This window comes from Aquarana catesbeiana, linkage group LG02, assembly GCF_042186555.1.
Source record: "Aquarana catesbeiana isolate 2022-GZ linkage group LG02, ASM4218655v1, whole genome shotgun sequence".
NCBI lineage: Eukaryota > Metazoa > Chordata > Amphibia > Anura > Ranidae > Aquarana > Aquarana catesbeiana.
This window is the reverse complement of record NC_133325.1, coordinates 476,748,019-476,762,551: the sequence shown is the minus strand read 5'-3', so window position 1 is coordinate 476,762,551 and position 14,533 is coordinate 476,748,019. Positions and strand designations below refer to the sequence as shown.

General features: G+C 39.3%; 1 protein-coding gene across 3 annotated transcripts in view; it reads right to left on the bottom strand.

The window, feature by feature from the left end:
- Window positions 1-14,533, bottom strand: part of TAFA3 (TAFA chemokine like family member 3) — a 701,431-nt gene that overhangs the window by 140,739 nt on the left and 546,159 nt on the right. For all 3 annotated transcript variants that reach the window (XM_073615718.1, XM_073615717.1, XM_073615719.1), the window contains 2 exons: window positions 10,943-11,092; window positions 5,775-5,899 (listed from right to left, as the gene is read on the bottom strand). In XM_073615718.1, the coding sequence (XP_073471819.1) occupies window positions 5,775-5,899; window positions 10,943-11,092 (275 nt within the window). The remainder of the gene's footprint in view (window positions 1-5,774; window positions 5,900-10,942; window positions 11,093-14,533) is intronic.

Sequence of the window (14,533 nt, the reverse complement as noted above, 5' to 3'; positions counted from 1 at the left end):
AATGTAAGGTCAATTCTGTACTTACCACCAATGTAAAGGGAAATGTACACTGATCACCAATGTAATGAATAATTTACACTTACAACCAATGTAAGGGGGACCTTCACAATGACCACTAGTGTGAATGAAAGGATTGTACACCAAACCCCAATGTAATGTGACGATTTACACTGACCATTAATGTAACTGAGATATTTAGCCTGCTTTCACATTTCTTTGTGTCGGGATCGCATGCAAAATTGCTTTCCTGACATCACAGAAACGTGCTGCCCTTTAGCAGATACACAGCAGTGGCATTAATTGTTAATGACACCCTTACACATCTGCTGAGATGTGCTTATTCACATCCACCAAAATGCACAGTGCTGTGGCACCATGTTATTTTGAAAAAGGGTTCCACCTCCAATTTGCTTACCTTTGCAGAACAGGCTGATGTTAGGCTTTATAAGTACAGTTGTAGGCAGGACTTTCAAGCATGCCCCTTTACTACCCAGTGGGCAGCAATCAGCAGAAGTGATGGTGGATATGATCTCGGGGGGGGGGGGGGGGGCATGATATACATATGAATGCTGCCTCTATTTACATATCAATGCTGCTGGTCGACAGATATTTACACATTACTGCTGCCACTATTTACATATCAATGCAGGATATTTACATGTAAACACAGGGTCTGCAGGTGAGTCATCTGTACATGGCAATAGGGCAGAGCTGGGCAGCATTAGTAACATAACTTCACACTGAGATATCGGGACACAGCACGGGACTAAAATTTCAAGGGACAAGGACATTTAAACTGGGATAGTTGGCAAGTATGAGGCAGCTGCTTTGAGCCCCACATAAATGATGGGGCCCAGGGCAGCTGCCCCTTTTGCCCTGCCTTAAAAATGGCTCTGTGAAGAACTATAACGAAATATCTACACATTTGAGTCATTTTTTAACCCTTACCTGGGATTCATTTTCTTTATTTACAGGTGTCAGTTTTTTTATATACAGTAAATAATTCAGTGAAAAGTTAATTCCCACTACCTAAACACCTTGTTCCTGGGTATCTAGGTTTCTTGTAGCACCATAACTTTCTTGATTTATTTAGGCTCTACAGTTACCACACCCACTCAATTATATTTGATGGGTCTGAGCAGCCTTTGGTGTCTTCCCAACAATTTGCACTGATCCTAGTTTCCTATACAGTCCCCAGCTTTATCATTATATTGCATCTTGCACTGCAGTAGGCTCCTCACTGCTTCTAAACCTCCCTGCATTATCCCACATGCTGCACCTAAAAAGGATACCTGCACCTTTAGTAATAAAATAATAAATGCACATGATTTTACAGGTAAAAACATGGCATTTATTATATTTTTTTTACCTCAGAGCCTACAAAGCATTGCATCCCCAATCAGTGGGTTATGGGTACAATGTCATGCTAGCATAGCACTGCTGGCATCACCTCGATAAGGGCATATTGTTCCTCAATTGTGGGAAGTGTCAGTGAATTACAAGGGTGCTGATGAGCGTCCTGGTAGTTCATTGAGAACTACAAGCCATCTGCTGCAGTTGCAGGAGGAACTTGTAGTTAATTCATCCACAGATCACTGTGAATGAATGACAAGGCTATACAGGAGGAGCCCTGAATGGTTGTTCTGTTTTTAAAATGTGACAGTGGGTGTGGGAGAGGATCCCCTGCCTGCTATCACGGAGGGGTGAGGGGGTAGGCGGCAGTGCTGCATATTAATATTTTACATGTTACACCCTAACTACAGTTGTAACATGTTATATGTTACTAAAGGTGAACTTACCCTTTAACCCTTTCCCTGCCAAATCTGTACACCGTACGGACCTACAAAAGGGTCTGCAGATGGCCAGGTCAGTGCGGTGTACGGATCTCTTTTTTCCCTCTCCTATAAGCTTATGGTCACTTCAATGACTACAAGCTTATTTTAGAATTGTTCAGCAGACGGATTACAACCCGCTGATCAGAGTTATTAACCCCTAATGTGACAACCCCCTCTCAATGCCATCGCTTCCTTGTCCCCAGCCTCTCTACCTCCTGCAGCTCCATTCCACCTAAAACTACTACCTCCACTCTCCTCTCCTATCCCCTTCAACCCCCTCCCCCCCAGCACTGACCCCTCCCAGACCCGACCTGACCCGCCCAAATTCGATCCTCCTGCAGCCACCATCATAACCCAGCATCCCTCCTCTGCCGCTCCCACCAGCTTCAGGTTCTGCTTGGGGCTGGGGGGGTCCAGATGTGTCCCCCCATCACTCAGATAGCCCCCAATTCTGGCCTCCGCACACCGATCCATCTCTGCTCCGGCAGCATCCCCCCTTCTCCTCCCGCAGCCTGCAGCTTCTGCTCCAGTAAACTGACAGGCTGGGGATTGCGGCGGGGGAGGGGGGGAGTGGTGCGAGTGATGTCTGGGCTTAGGGGGGCTTGGTAAACATGTGTTTACCACCCTCCTAAGTTTGGCACCCTGGGCGCATGCAGCGATCACTGTGATTGCTGCTATGTGCCCACTGACATCTGATAATAGTAACTGCAAGAGTTACTATGTATCAGACTGTCAGTTTATAAATGAATTGAATCTCTCTACAGATTCCATTTTAATTAAGGTGATACAAAGAATACGACTATCTTCTTCAGTCCCTTTCTCTGTCTCAAAATAAGAGATATGGGGGTCTGTTTAAACCTCCGATATCTCACCAAAGACCCCCCAAAAAAAAATTATCAAATGACTAAAAAAAATGTGAAAAGTTAATATATTAAAAAAAACCCCACAAACATAGTAAGACCCCCCAGGTCCACCCACACTCACCCCACCATGGTGACACCCCCCCACACCCACCCCTCAATGGATACCTCAGATTCTCCTCCCGGCTAACCTGATCCCTCCTGATTGGCCAGGAGGAGAAGACGGAAGATGATAGCGAATATTAATTCGCTATTGTCACAAGTAGGTGGGCTTGGGGTGCAATGATCTGCGCCCCGAGCCCAACCATTTGTAAGCCAATTAGAGCCTCAGGCTCTAATCATGTGGCTTGAAAAAAAAAACTCATACAAATGTATGAGTCTGGCATCCTGCAGGGGGGCCCCCAATGGACTGGCCGCTCCTGGACATGGAGCGGACTCTGTCAAGCAGATCTGCCTGCTCAGTGGGGGATTTGTCTGCTGATCCTCCACTGAGCAGGTGGATGACAGGTCCATGTCCGCTCCATTGATGCAGATCGGACACGGACACAGCCCGCTGTTCTCTATGGGGCGGTCAGATGGAAATGGACCGCCTGTCAATTTCCATCAGATGCCATACGATCCAATCTGCTAGATGGATGGGTAATGGAATCCCCATCCATCTGTTTTTAGCGGACTGGACTGGATGCAGGCTGGTGTTAACGGACACATGTCAATTTACATCAGTCTCTCCATAAAGAACAATGGGTGGTCTGATTTGGGCGGCCTGAAAAATGGACAGGCAGACCCAATCAGTGTGCTTGTGTGAAAGGGGCCAAAGGCCTTGTTCACACAGGGAATACACAGAGTACCTTTACAGGGATGCACAGGTGTTCTGTGCATCTCTGTGCAGGCAGTCCCATTGATGTCATTTGGCATGTAGCAATTGCACGAGCAGAGCCGTTGCTCCCAATTTTATATCATCCATGTAGGTCCGCATGCATGTCCCTGAGCTCACACTGTCTGAGTTCCGGGTCATGTACCCACACCCACACAGATGTCAGATTGGGAACAGCAGCTATGCCTGTGCAGTCGTTGCATCTCAATTGACATAAATGGGACTGCCTGTACTGGGATGCACTGAAACATGGCCCTCCATGGGAGTACACTTTAGTATGCCACATTTGAATGATGCTTTAGTACTAATTTATCAGGAATTTTGTAAGCTACGTTGTGTTTATGTGCAATATTAATGATTTTAGTGTGTTTTTAGTGAAAATAGAGATATGATGAACATTTACTCAATTATTGCAGGGCCTAAAAAATCTGTAGCACTTTTTTTATTCTACAGGTCATGTGCTTTTAGAAAATGTCTAGTTTGAGGGGTCTTTTCAAATTCTTAAAGCTGTAAGTGAAAAATTAAAACCTCCAGATTTTTAGAGAAATTTTTGGGTACGTTCGATTTTCACAATTTTGCAAAAAAGGCGCAATTTAAAATTTACAAATATTTGTTATTTATTAACTCCATGCAGGTTAAGCTTTTATATTTAGTAAGGATTTAGCAGGAATTTTGTAAAATTAGCTGTATTTTTATCTGCTAATAATTGTTTTAGTGTATTTTTTTGAATACATTGGTTTGATAAACATTTGCGCAAATACTGTGGGGTATAAATAATAAGTAGCACCTGCTTTTTATTCTAGAGGTCATATGCTTTCAGAAAATATATGGTTTTGGGGGTCTTTCACAAATTCTGAAAGCTGTAAGGGAAAAATTAAAACCTTCAGATTTTTAGAGAAATTTGGATATTTACATTTTTGCGTATGTTCGATTTTCACCATTTTGCAAAAATTCGCAATGTAAAAATTAAAACTTTTTGTTATTTATTGACTCCATACAGGTTAAGCTTTTATATTTAGTAGGGATTTAGTAAAAGTTGCTGTGTTTTTATCTGCTAATAATGGTTTTAGTTTATTTTTTGCAAATATATTGATTTGATAAATATTATATATTTATATAAATAATACCGTGTGGTCTAAAAACTCAGTAGTACCTTCTTTTTATTCTACTGATCGTGTGCTTTCAGAAAATATATGATTTGGGGGGGGGGGGGGGGGTCTTTCACAAATTCTGAAAGCTATAAGTGAAAAACCAAAAAGCAAAGGAAAAAGTGCAAAAATGGACTGGCCACATTTTTACTTAGGGGTGTACTCACTTTTGTTGCCAGCGGTTTAGACATTAATGGCTGTGTGTTGAGTTATTTTGAGGGGACAGCAAATTTACACTGTTATACAAGCTGTACACTCACTACTTTATGTTGTAGAAAAATGTAATGTATTCAGTGTTGTCACATGAAAAGATATAATCAAATATTTACAAAAATGTGAGGGGTGTACACTCACTTTTGTGAGCTACTGTTACTGCACATGTCTGTCTTTAATTTGTTGTTTATCTATACAGTTTGTCTAACCACTTACTTCTTTTGGCAACACAATATTACCCCATTGCATTCTTAATATCTTTCTGAATAATCAAACTTCAAAAACATATTTTTTTTTTAAACAATTACAAATACCATGCCCTGAGCATATCAACATCATATCATACTGACACCAAGCTACTTTTGAAGGCTGGAAGAATCATTCCTGCCTTCCGAACTATTAACTCATTCTATTTCTTTCTCTGCTTCATGCCCTTCACTGCTACTAAATCTCCAAACAAGCTCCCATTATGCTGTGTGCTCTTTAACATCCACAGGGCAGCTGGGAGTTGGATGAAGTCTTAACCTTACTGGAGATCAGTCAAGCTGCAGCAGCCTTATTGTTTAGTTTTAACCCCCTGAAAAACAGTCCATCTAAACACAGCTGAAGGTCTCTGCTATGGATGAGACCCAAAACATCCTTTAGTATTCATATGAAAGTCACAAAGCTGCAGGTTTAAATTGCCAAGCATACCAAGAGTTTAACTACTTTTTTTAAGAGTACCACCTTGTCATTCAAATGGGACAACACAGTGGATTAGCAAGCACAACAATACAGCTACAATCACCCTAACCATTCCAATGTGACAAATAAATAATCTACATTTGTACTTTTTTAGCCTTACCTTTGTTGTTTTGACTTTGTTCCCACTACTACAACTCCAACCTGTCAAGTCTGGTAGAACTTTGCAGTCTTCTCCTTCTAAACAAGGCTGCATCTGACACCACCATTTCTGGATAACTATAGAAGCTTAAAAACATAACACATGGTAATGATTACTGAAACATAGAAGTAAATGTGATATGTAAAATCTGCTGCAGCTTATGTGAGGCATGGTTTAGGTATTGGTATTTTTATTTATTTTTCTTAATGGCAAACTATAATGGGTTTTGGTTAACAGGCAGTACTGAATGGGGTGGGGAGAGTTTTTAGGGGTTAAAACGAGTAGTGAGGAGTCAACATAAGGCCTCCTCACCACCTGTCAAACACCCTCTGAAATGTGATCCACCATGGATCATTCTTTAGAAGGTAACACTTGTATAAATAAGACTTTAATGCAGCCACCACATATACTATATTACCAAAAAGTATTGGGATACCTGCCTTTACATGCATACACATGAACTTTAATGGCATCCCAGTCTTAGTCCGTATGGTTCAATATTGAGTTGGCCCACTCTTTGCAGCTATAACAGCGTCAACTTTTCTGGGAAGGCTATCCACAAGGCTTAGAAGTGTGTCTATAGCAAAGTTTGACCATTCTTCCAGAAACACTTTTGTGAGCTTAGGCACTAATGTGGATGAGAAGGCCTGGCTTGCAGTCTCCACTCTAATCCATAGGAGAAACAGAAGAGAGAGGCGCCTCTGGGTGTAGACTAAAAACAGATTTTATTCATAAAAAGATAGTGATGGTCAAACTCACATGTTGGAGGTCATCAGAAAGGCATAAAATTGTGAGCAGATACTGGAGAAGACATCATCCATCAAGAAATCAAATCAGTCAAAACGCTCCTGGCTGGGGGCTCTGCCTGTGTGTGAGGAGAGGTACCGCTGAGATGTATGGCCGGCCGCAGCGGTGACAGATCACAATACAAGGCAGAGAGCATGGAAGAACGAAAACATCCGGCGAGGAGTGATGACGTCACAGATCGAGCGACGCGTTGCAGGGCGTACGGGCTGTGGTGACGTGACAGCCGCGCCCCTTCATCAGGCTCCACTCTAATCCATCCCAAAGGTGTTCTATCAGGTTGAGGTTATGACTCTGTGCAGGCCAGTCAAGTTCCACCTCAAACTCACTAATCTATGTCTTTATGGACCTTGCCATTCCCATAGACGCACTACTAAACCTTGTGGACAGTCTAAAGTGACAATGCTGTTCCTTCATAGATACAGTACAGTGAGTGAGCATTTTCAACAGGAAGTGTGTTATTGGCAGAATCACCAGGTGAAAATAAAGTGGAAAAAGTGTGAAAAAAAAAAAGGACTGTCATCCCCTTGTACAAATGTGGGCAGTTGGTGCAGGGTGAAAATAAGTACAGGGGGTCCCCGGGTTACGAACGAGATAGGGACTGTAGGTTTGTTCTTAAGTCGAATTTGTTTGTAAGTCGGAACAGTACCTTTTTTAAGTACAAATCCAGTCTCAGAGTCAGGAAGTGAGATTAAATCCATCTAATGAGGATACAGACAGTATAATTTTTTTTATTTTAATTATTCTTTACTTTTTTTAATTACTTTGTTATTTTTTTTTTAATTTAATTAATACTGTATTTCTTATTTTTTTTATTTTTTTATAAATTTTTTTTCACTTAACTTTATTGCTATCACACAGGAGAAAACAATTCCCTGTGTGATAGCAATTGGAGGTGACAGGTTCCCTTTATTGACCCTGTCACCTCCTAGCACTGCTAGATTTTCTGTCAGAGCTGAGAGGGGAAGAGCACAGCTCTCCCCTCTCACTCTTTACATGGCGGCAGGGACAGGAGGAACAGGTACAGTACACTGCATATTACAGTACTGCTCACAGGCTGTTACAGGCTGCTCACCTGATGGCACAGCAGGGAGATGGATAGATGCTGTGTCCAGGCAGGCCGGCCGCGGTGCACCTCCGCGGGGCAGCGCTCGTAGGAAAGACCGGGGATCCTGGAGGCTTCACTAGGCCGGACAAGGCCGCGGTGACGTCACTCGGGCCCCGTTCGTAAGTAGGGGTCGTTCGTAAGTCGGATGTTCGTAGGTCGGGGACCCCCTGTATAGAGCAAAGCATGCATTCTCGCAAGCAATTTTATCTTCTTTAATAAAAAAGCTCTTAATTCATTAATTTATTGATTTATTGATTTATTTGGGCAGATAGTGGATTTCCTATCTCCTGTTCCTGTATTTTATTTTATCTTTTTTATCTCAATTAGGACCCAAGCAGGTGGCAAGTGGAAGTATACATCCCAGATTCCAGTGATGGACCACACTTTCTCGGAGAAAGTCTTTACGGCCAACCCTTACTGCCCTTTGTTCATGTAGAGAGATTTACTGGTGTATAACCATCCTAATTTTAAACTGCACAAAACTCAATGAAAACTAGCTTATTCTGCATGGAAATGCACTGATCGAAAATGATGTGCAAAGTCAGTAACAAATAGCAACCCACCAGATTTACTTAATTATAATATAAGCCACTATAAGACCACATTTATGATTGATTGCTCTGATTTACAGCTTTTCACATCCTTGTTGTTCTTTTCTTTCTTTCCTTGCTAGATACATTTGATAGTGATCATAGATAACATCCACAAATTATCAACTGCAAGTTGGTACCTAATTTTTACACTTTGTTTTATCTTTTTCAGTTCAAGAAAAAACATATTTAATGCTGCTCTTGATTTACATTGATGTTTACAGTGTAAATAATGGTGGGTGTACGTGTTAAAAAGGATTGATATATTGCTATGTGGAGTGCTAATGAGCACATGGATGTTAATTATGCATATGAACTAGCTTCAGGAAAAGGATCTGTTACATGGATGGATCAGTAATGGGTACTGCATATGTAATGAAACATAAAAAGCATTTTCACATTGCTTTACCTTGTTCTACTTACTGAAAAAAAACGTGATGTCATAATACCTTTAATGCACTGTAATTATTTCCACTGGGCTAGCTAGATTTAATTAAGGCTTTTGTACATGTGTATATGAATATACCGATGTAAGTTTATTTTATCTAGTAGCATTCAGATGTCCTTATCCTGCAGTGCAGTATTATTTGTGGTGCTAGGTGAACATGAAAAAATACTAGCATGCCATATAGTAGCAAGAGCAGAAACATCAAATGACAACAAAACTCTTTTTTGTATCAGGCCATTATTAATATTTGTACATAGACCCCATGCAGACAGTGAATGTGGTACACATAGCAAAAAAAAAAACATATTACACAAAACAAGACAAAGTGAAAGCTAATGCTGAACAGCTTAAATCCTTCATAAGGACCTCAACTTTAGAAGCTGTAACCAAAAAAAGAAGGAAAAGATAGACTAGTGCCAGCATTGTCTGAGAACTCTTGGTAGCTGATCATTATCCCATTATTGAGTTATTATGCATTGGTCTGCATTGTGTCTCTCTGTGACGATCTTGGTAGAAATGCAGGGCCTTTGCTTTCTTGTGTTAGAGCTGTCACTGCTGACCTGATTGGGTATTATTTAAGACTCAGGTGCACAGAGCACGGCTCCATACAATGAAATAAACATACAAAAAGATGCAAACAGTGCAGATTTTTGTCCAGCAAACAATAGTGACATCATTAGATCTCACTCCAAACCTTGTAGAAGTAGCAGTCAGTCAGAAGCAACAGTGCCTTAGCTGATCTCACACTGCAAATATGCAAATATGAAGGTGTAGGCACAGAGCACTGCTAAGGCACAATTAAAGATGTAATTTAGGTAAAACAAAACAATAACAAAATGGCAAAAGGGATATTACTTACCTTCAATGTCATGTGTAACTTAGGCTGCTGTCTTTTGTGGAAATCTTCACCCTCTGATGCCCCTTACCCCCATTACCATAATCTTCCAGTGTGGTGGGGGTTGACAGAACTGGTACCCAACTATGTCCCCCCTTTCTGCCTAGCTCTCCCATTCATAGTAGCCATAACTTCATCCATTCATAGATCACGTTTCATTCATAGAAGCTGTAATTAAGGCTTTAATGAATGGAGGAGATGGGCAGAAAGGGTGGGGATAGTCAGGCACACCAGAAAATTATGACAACAGGGTGTTATCAGAGGAGGAAGATTTCTACTAAACAAAAAGACAGCAGCACAAGGAGTACATTAGATTGAAGGTGAATAATGTCCCTTCTGATAATTTTTATATATTTAATCATTTATTTATTTATTTTGCTTTTTGCTTTAACTAAACTTAGTCTTTAACAATTCTAAATGTTCCCTACAACATAGCACAGCTTTTCTTTTTGAGTTCAGGTCAAATTAGTGCAAAAATAAGTATTTATAATTTAGTCATGTGATTTTAATTCCTCATTGAACTTAGCTGAAAATAATGTCATAGTTGTTAAATAAGTATCTTGGTGGATTAACATTATGAATTGAGGTTTTTTTTCATAAACAAAATCTTATAGGGACAGAATTTTAAAATCTATGAGTGTAGACGGGACATAGTGTGTTTGTTTCTGCTAGGTCTTGTCCTAAAATATGGAACAACCTCTGTAGCAGTTAATATGGTCACTAACCTCCTTTCCTTTTTTCACTTAGTTTGTCATAGTCACTGATAATATATACATTTCTTCAAGCAACTGACCACTTTGTAAGAAACAAATTAAAGAGATGCACCTTTTTTTTCTAGAGACCTTAACGTGAGCCTGTGAAATATGTTTGGACATTCAAGTATTTACATATTTTAGTAAATCAGGTTTAAAACAAACCCTCACTAATTCTCTAGCTGCAGGCACTGTGTCACAATGTATCCCTCAAATTCCTTCATTCAATCCTTCATTCAAATTTCACAGCATAAGCACTAAAGTCCTTCAAGTCTAATCTCTCCACAGTTCAGCTTGCCCCGAATCTCCCTCCCAAAGCGCTGGCTCTGTGTTTACCTTAGAGATCGGAATACTTGAAGAATTTCTAAATCACGGTTGGGTAGGGAGAGCAGGGTACTTGTGAAGATCATGTTAATAATTAAATGACATGGTGACCAAATGCTCATTTTAAGGTTTACAATCAGTAAAAAGTATTGTGCCTTAATATACAGCATAGCTATTTATAAAATTTGTATTTTGAATTCATTCTTACCATCTACACAAGATGGGGCTGCTCTCGTAGTCCCTGCAACTTGGCCAGGAAAACAGGAACATTTTACTGTTTGTGACCTTTCTTCAATCTTGTTCTTATTGCAGCATCTGTGAGCAGCAATCACTTCACATGTGCCAGGTTGTACATGAACTGCAAGAACAAAAAAAACAACAGATATTTAACAAAGCAAAGAACTACAGTGCATCTCCAGAGTGTCTATGGTTAAAATTCTCCAAAAAAATTATGTAAAATATTGCATTTTTAGTATTCATTTTATTCAGAAAATTAGCATAAAGGGCAAAAATTGTATAGTAGTATAGTAAACTGAAATCTGATTATTATTCTGGACAGCCTGATTACTTTTTTAACCTATTAAAAAAGCAAGCATATGTCAATCTACAAGCTGGCAATTGTTTAATTCTGTGTATCATATCTGACATTCAAGCAATGCCTAAGAACCTACAACTTTTATATAATATGCTCAAAGTACAGTGGTTATATATCAGTACATAAATGAAACTGTTTATTACAGTGAGCTGGGTCATGCTATTACCTTGTGTATGTATGCCTATGACTTTGTATACCTGAGTACAGCTTTGTATACCTGGGCAAAATTAAAGAAAAACATATGCAGTGCATTTATCAAATACATGCATATTTGTCTCTTTATAAACCTTAAAAATAAAGAAAATACCTGGTAATGCTGCCGGGTATCCAGAAATAGGCTGACAATGTTGCCTCTGATACACTGAAATCCCAAGCAGTGTTGTCACTTCTACTTAAGTTCTACTCTGCAGGACTCCAGAATTTCTCCACCTTATGCTATGAAGGTAAGTAGGATGGGAGGTTTTAACAGTCAGCAGAAAATAATCCATTTAGGCCTGAAATGTTGCTTAGGACTTTAGTGTTGAGTAAGTACTGTGTACTGAGGAAAAAAATGTGTAGACTGCTATATGTGGTTTCCGATCAAAAATGCTAGCTGCTTGGTTGTCTATGACTTCAATACTATCTAAGTCACTGACATAGAACAGGTACAAAGCAACTAAAGCTGGCCAAAAATGGATTCAAATTTGTCTGGTTCAGCTGGGACCGGACAAATTTCATTCCATGTGTAGTTGTCCATCTGTAATTAAACATACCAAATATATTGTAATATTTAGCGCATAACTAGCATAGACTGTGAACTTTGCAAGTCCAGTTGCACTCATTTTTCCCAGAGCTTAGTGAATGTGGTGAAGCTTCACTTTGTGTAAGAGAATCATCTGCAAGGCGAATAAAAAAACAGCATTTTTGCTTGTACATGATTGGATGATGGAAATCAGCAGAGCCTAGAGCTTCACATTTAATACTCTCTGGAGAAAATGAGTGCAACTACATAGTCGATTTGCCTTTAGTAAATAATTCCCACTGTGTACATTTTTACAGCACTATGGGTTGTTCCTGTGTCCTTCTTTAGCTAAATGGAGAATAAAAAGAGATTGTCACTGACAACTTTAAAATGACAATTAAAGCATCCATTTGAGTTTTATTTCCCATATTAATACAATACAAACATTATTAAGGGTTTTAAAGAATACATAGAATCATTGCTTTCAGGCTCTCCCTCCTAAAGGATCTTCCTAACATACCTACTATACTTACATTAACGTTGTCTTACATTACATTGTCTTGAATGGGAGCCAATTATCCTACTATATTTTTCAGAAGTAATCAGAAGAACAGAGGAACCAAATAAACAATGAGAAAACATGCAAATAACCAAAAGATAATGCTCTTGGTGGAAGTCAAATTCCAGACATAACGCTGAAACACCAGAAAGCAGCCAATGTTAAAAAATAGTACTAACAGTTCTATTTACTTGTATATATTTTTGTGTAAAATTAATTGTTTTATAATTTTTCCAAATGTTGTAATTTCTTTGGGAGGTCCTTTAATTTGAGCTGCTCTCTCCACTCTGTAGAAATGTGTTATTCTTGAACATTTTTAGTTATTGGAGTTTACATTATTCTCCAAAATGAAGCATCACAGGGAGACACTGGGATTCAATCTCCCCAAAACTATTCACTCTTCCCATCAGGTTGAGGCATTAATATTACGCTGTGAGGCTAGGTTCACACTATTGCTGCATGTGGCTCACAGCAGGGGTTCGGTGCGTTCCTGTTCACCATTTCAGGTCCGATTTCAGCCTGAATTTTGGGCTGAATTCGGACCTGAAATGGACCAAAAAAAAAAAACACACAGGACACCTGTGTAAATTCGCTCTGGGGTCGCAGTGGAGATATGTGAACCAGTTCCGTAGAGAGCCGGTCACAATCTCTTACCATGCAAATTGGATGCGGGGATGCAGCACTGCTGTTTAGCACTGCTTTCAGTGCTCTCAACAAACATAAACCATATATACAGCTATTATATTCTCCACAATGGAGTCTGCCTCTCTTGCCAAGACTATCTCCAGCTAAGCCTGTGAAGGTTCCAGGTTAAAGGTGATAGCAGGTATGGTTAGTGATCAAAATATTGATCAAAAGAGGGGCGATTTTAAAGGAAATTTGTAAGTTCTGTATATAATTGTATTCTATTTGTATGTACTACACACTGCACTCATTGTGCACATGGCACTAATAATGCTTTCATTACATGTCTGCATTCTTCCAAGATTAGAATTAGCCTGCCTATGTTACGCCCCTTGTTGCCATAAAAGTACAATTGTAATATTAATGTGATATCTACATAATCATGTGTATAAAAACCTTCAATTGCGTCATAATGAAACAGAACAGTTATTTGGAAAGATGCTGAGTGTATCCTTTGTGTCTGTTCCCTACTGCAGTAGCTATTATTAATTTGGAACCACTAATCAATATGAGGGTAGGAGTTACCTATCTGTAAAATACCCAGAACAATCTTAAAAATAAAATGCATCAAGTTTCAATTAGGTTAAAATCAAGTTCTTATAAATTCTGTTTTTTCACAACTTTACTTACAGTATTTTCTCATTACCTTCACATGTGCTGGTGCTCACCCTTTTTGTATACCTTCCTGTCACAGAAAAATATACAGGCTTCATAGACTGAAGGTGAGGGTTGGTCTTGGGTGATGCATAACATCATATCTTGTTGATGATTTTGTTTTGTTTTTTGCTCTGTTTGCATGTGTTTTTTTTTTTTTTTTTTTTTTTTTGCTACTGTAGAATTTTTTGACCTCTTGGCTCCTGATGAAGCAGAGTTGTCAGTAAGGGGAAACGCATAAAGCTATTCCCATCCATGACAACCACTATAGGAGTGTAATACTTTAATGTGAAAGGGACTGTGTCCTCCTACATTTTGATATATTCCAATTAAGTGGGTGATTTGGATATGTGCAATTTATAGAGCTCTCTATTGTATGAATATGTGTTATTTCTTAGAAACATTTTGTGTATGTGATTTTACATTTTGTAAAAATAAAGATATCTTGTTTAAAAAAAAGTGTTTATTGTGGTACCTTTTCAAAAATAAGTCTTCTATAGGCAATTGTTGGTATGTGGCACCTATAGTGAGAGCCTTTCTCAATATTTTCTGCATAGACTGAAGTTAAAAAATCAATTTATGTTAG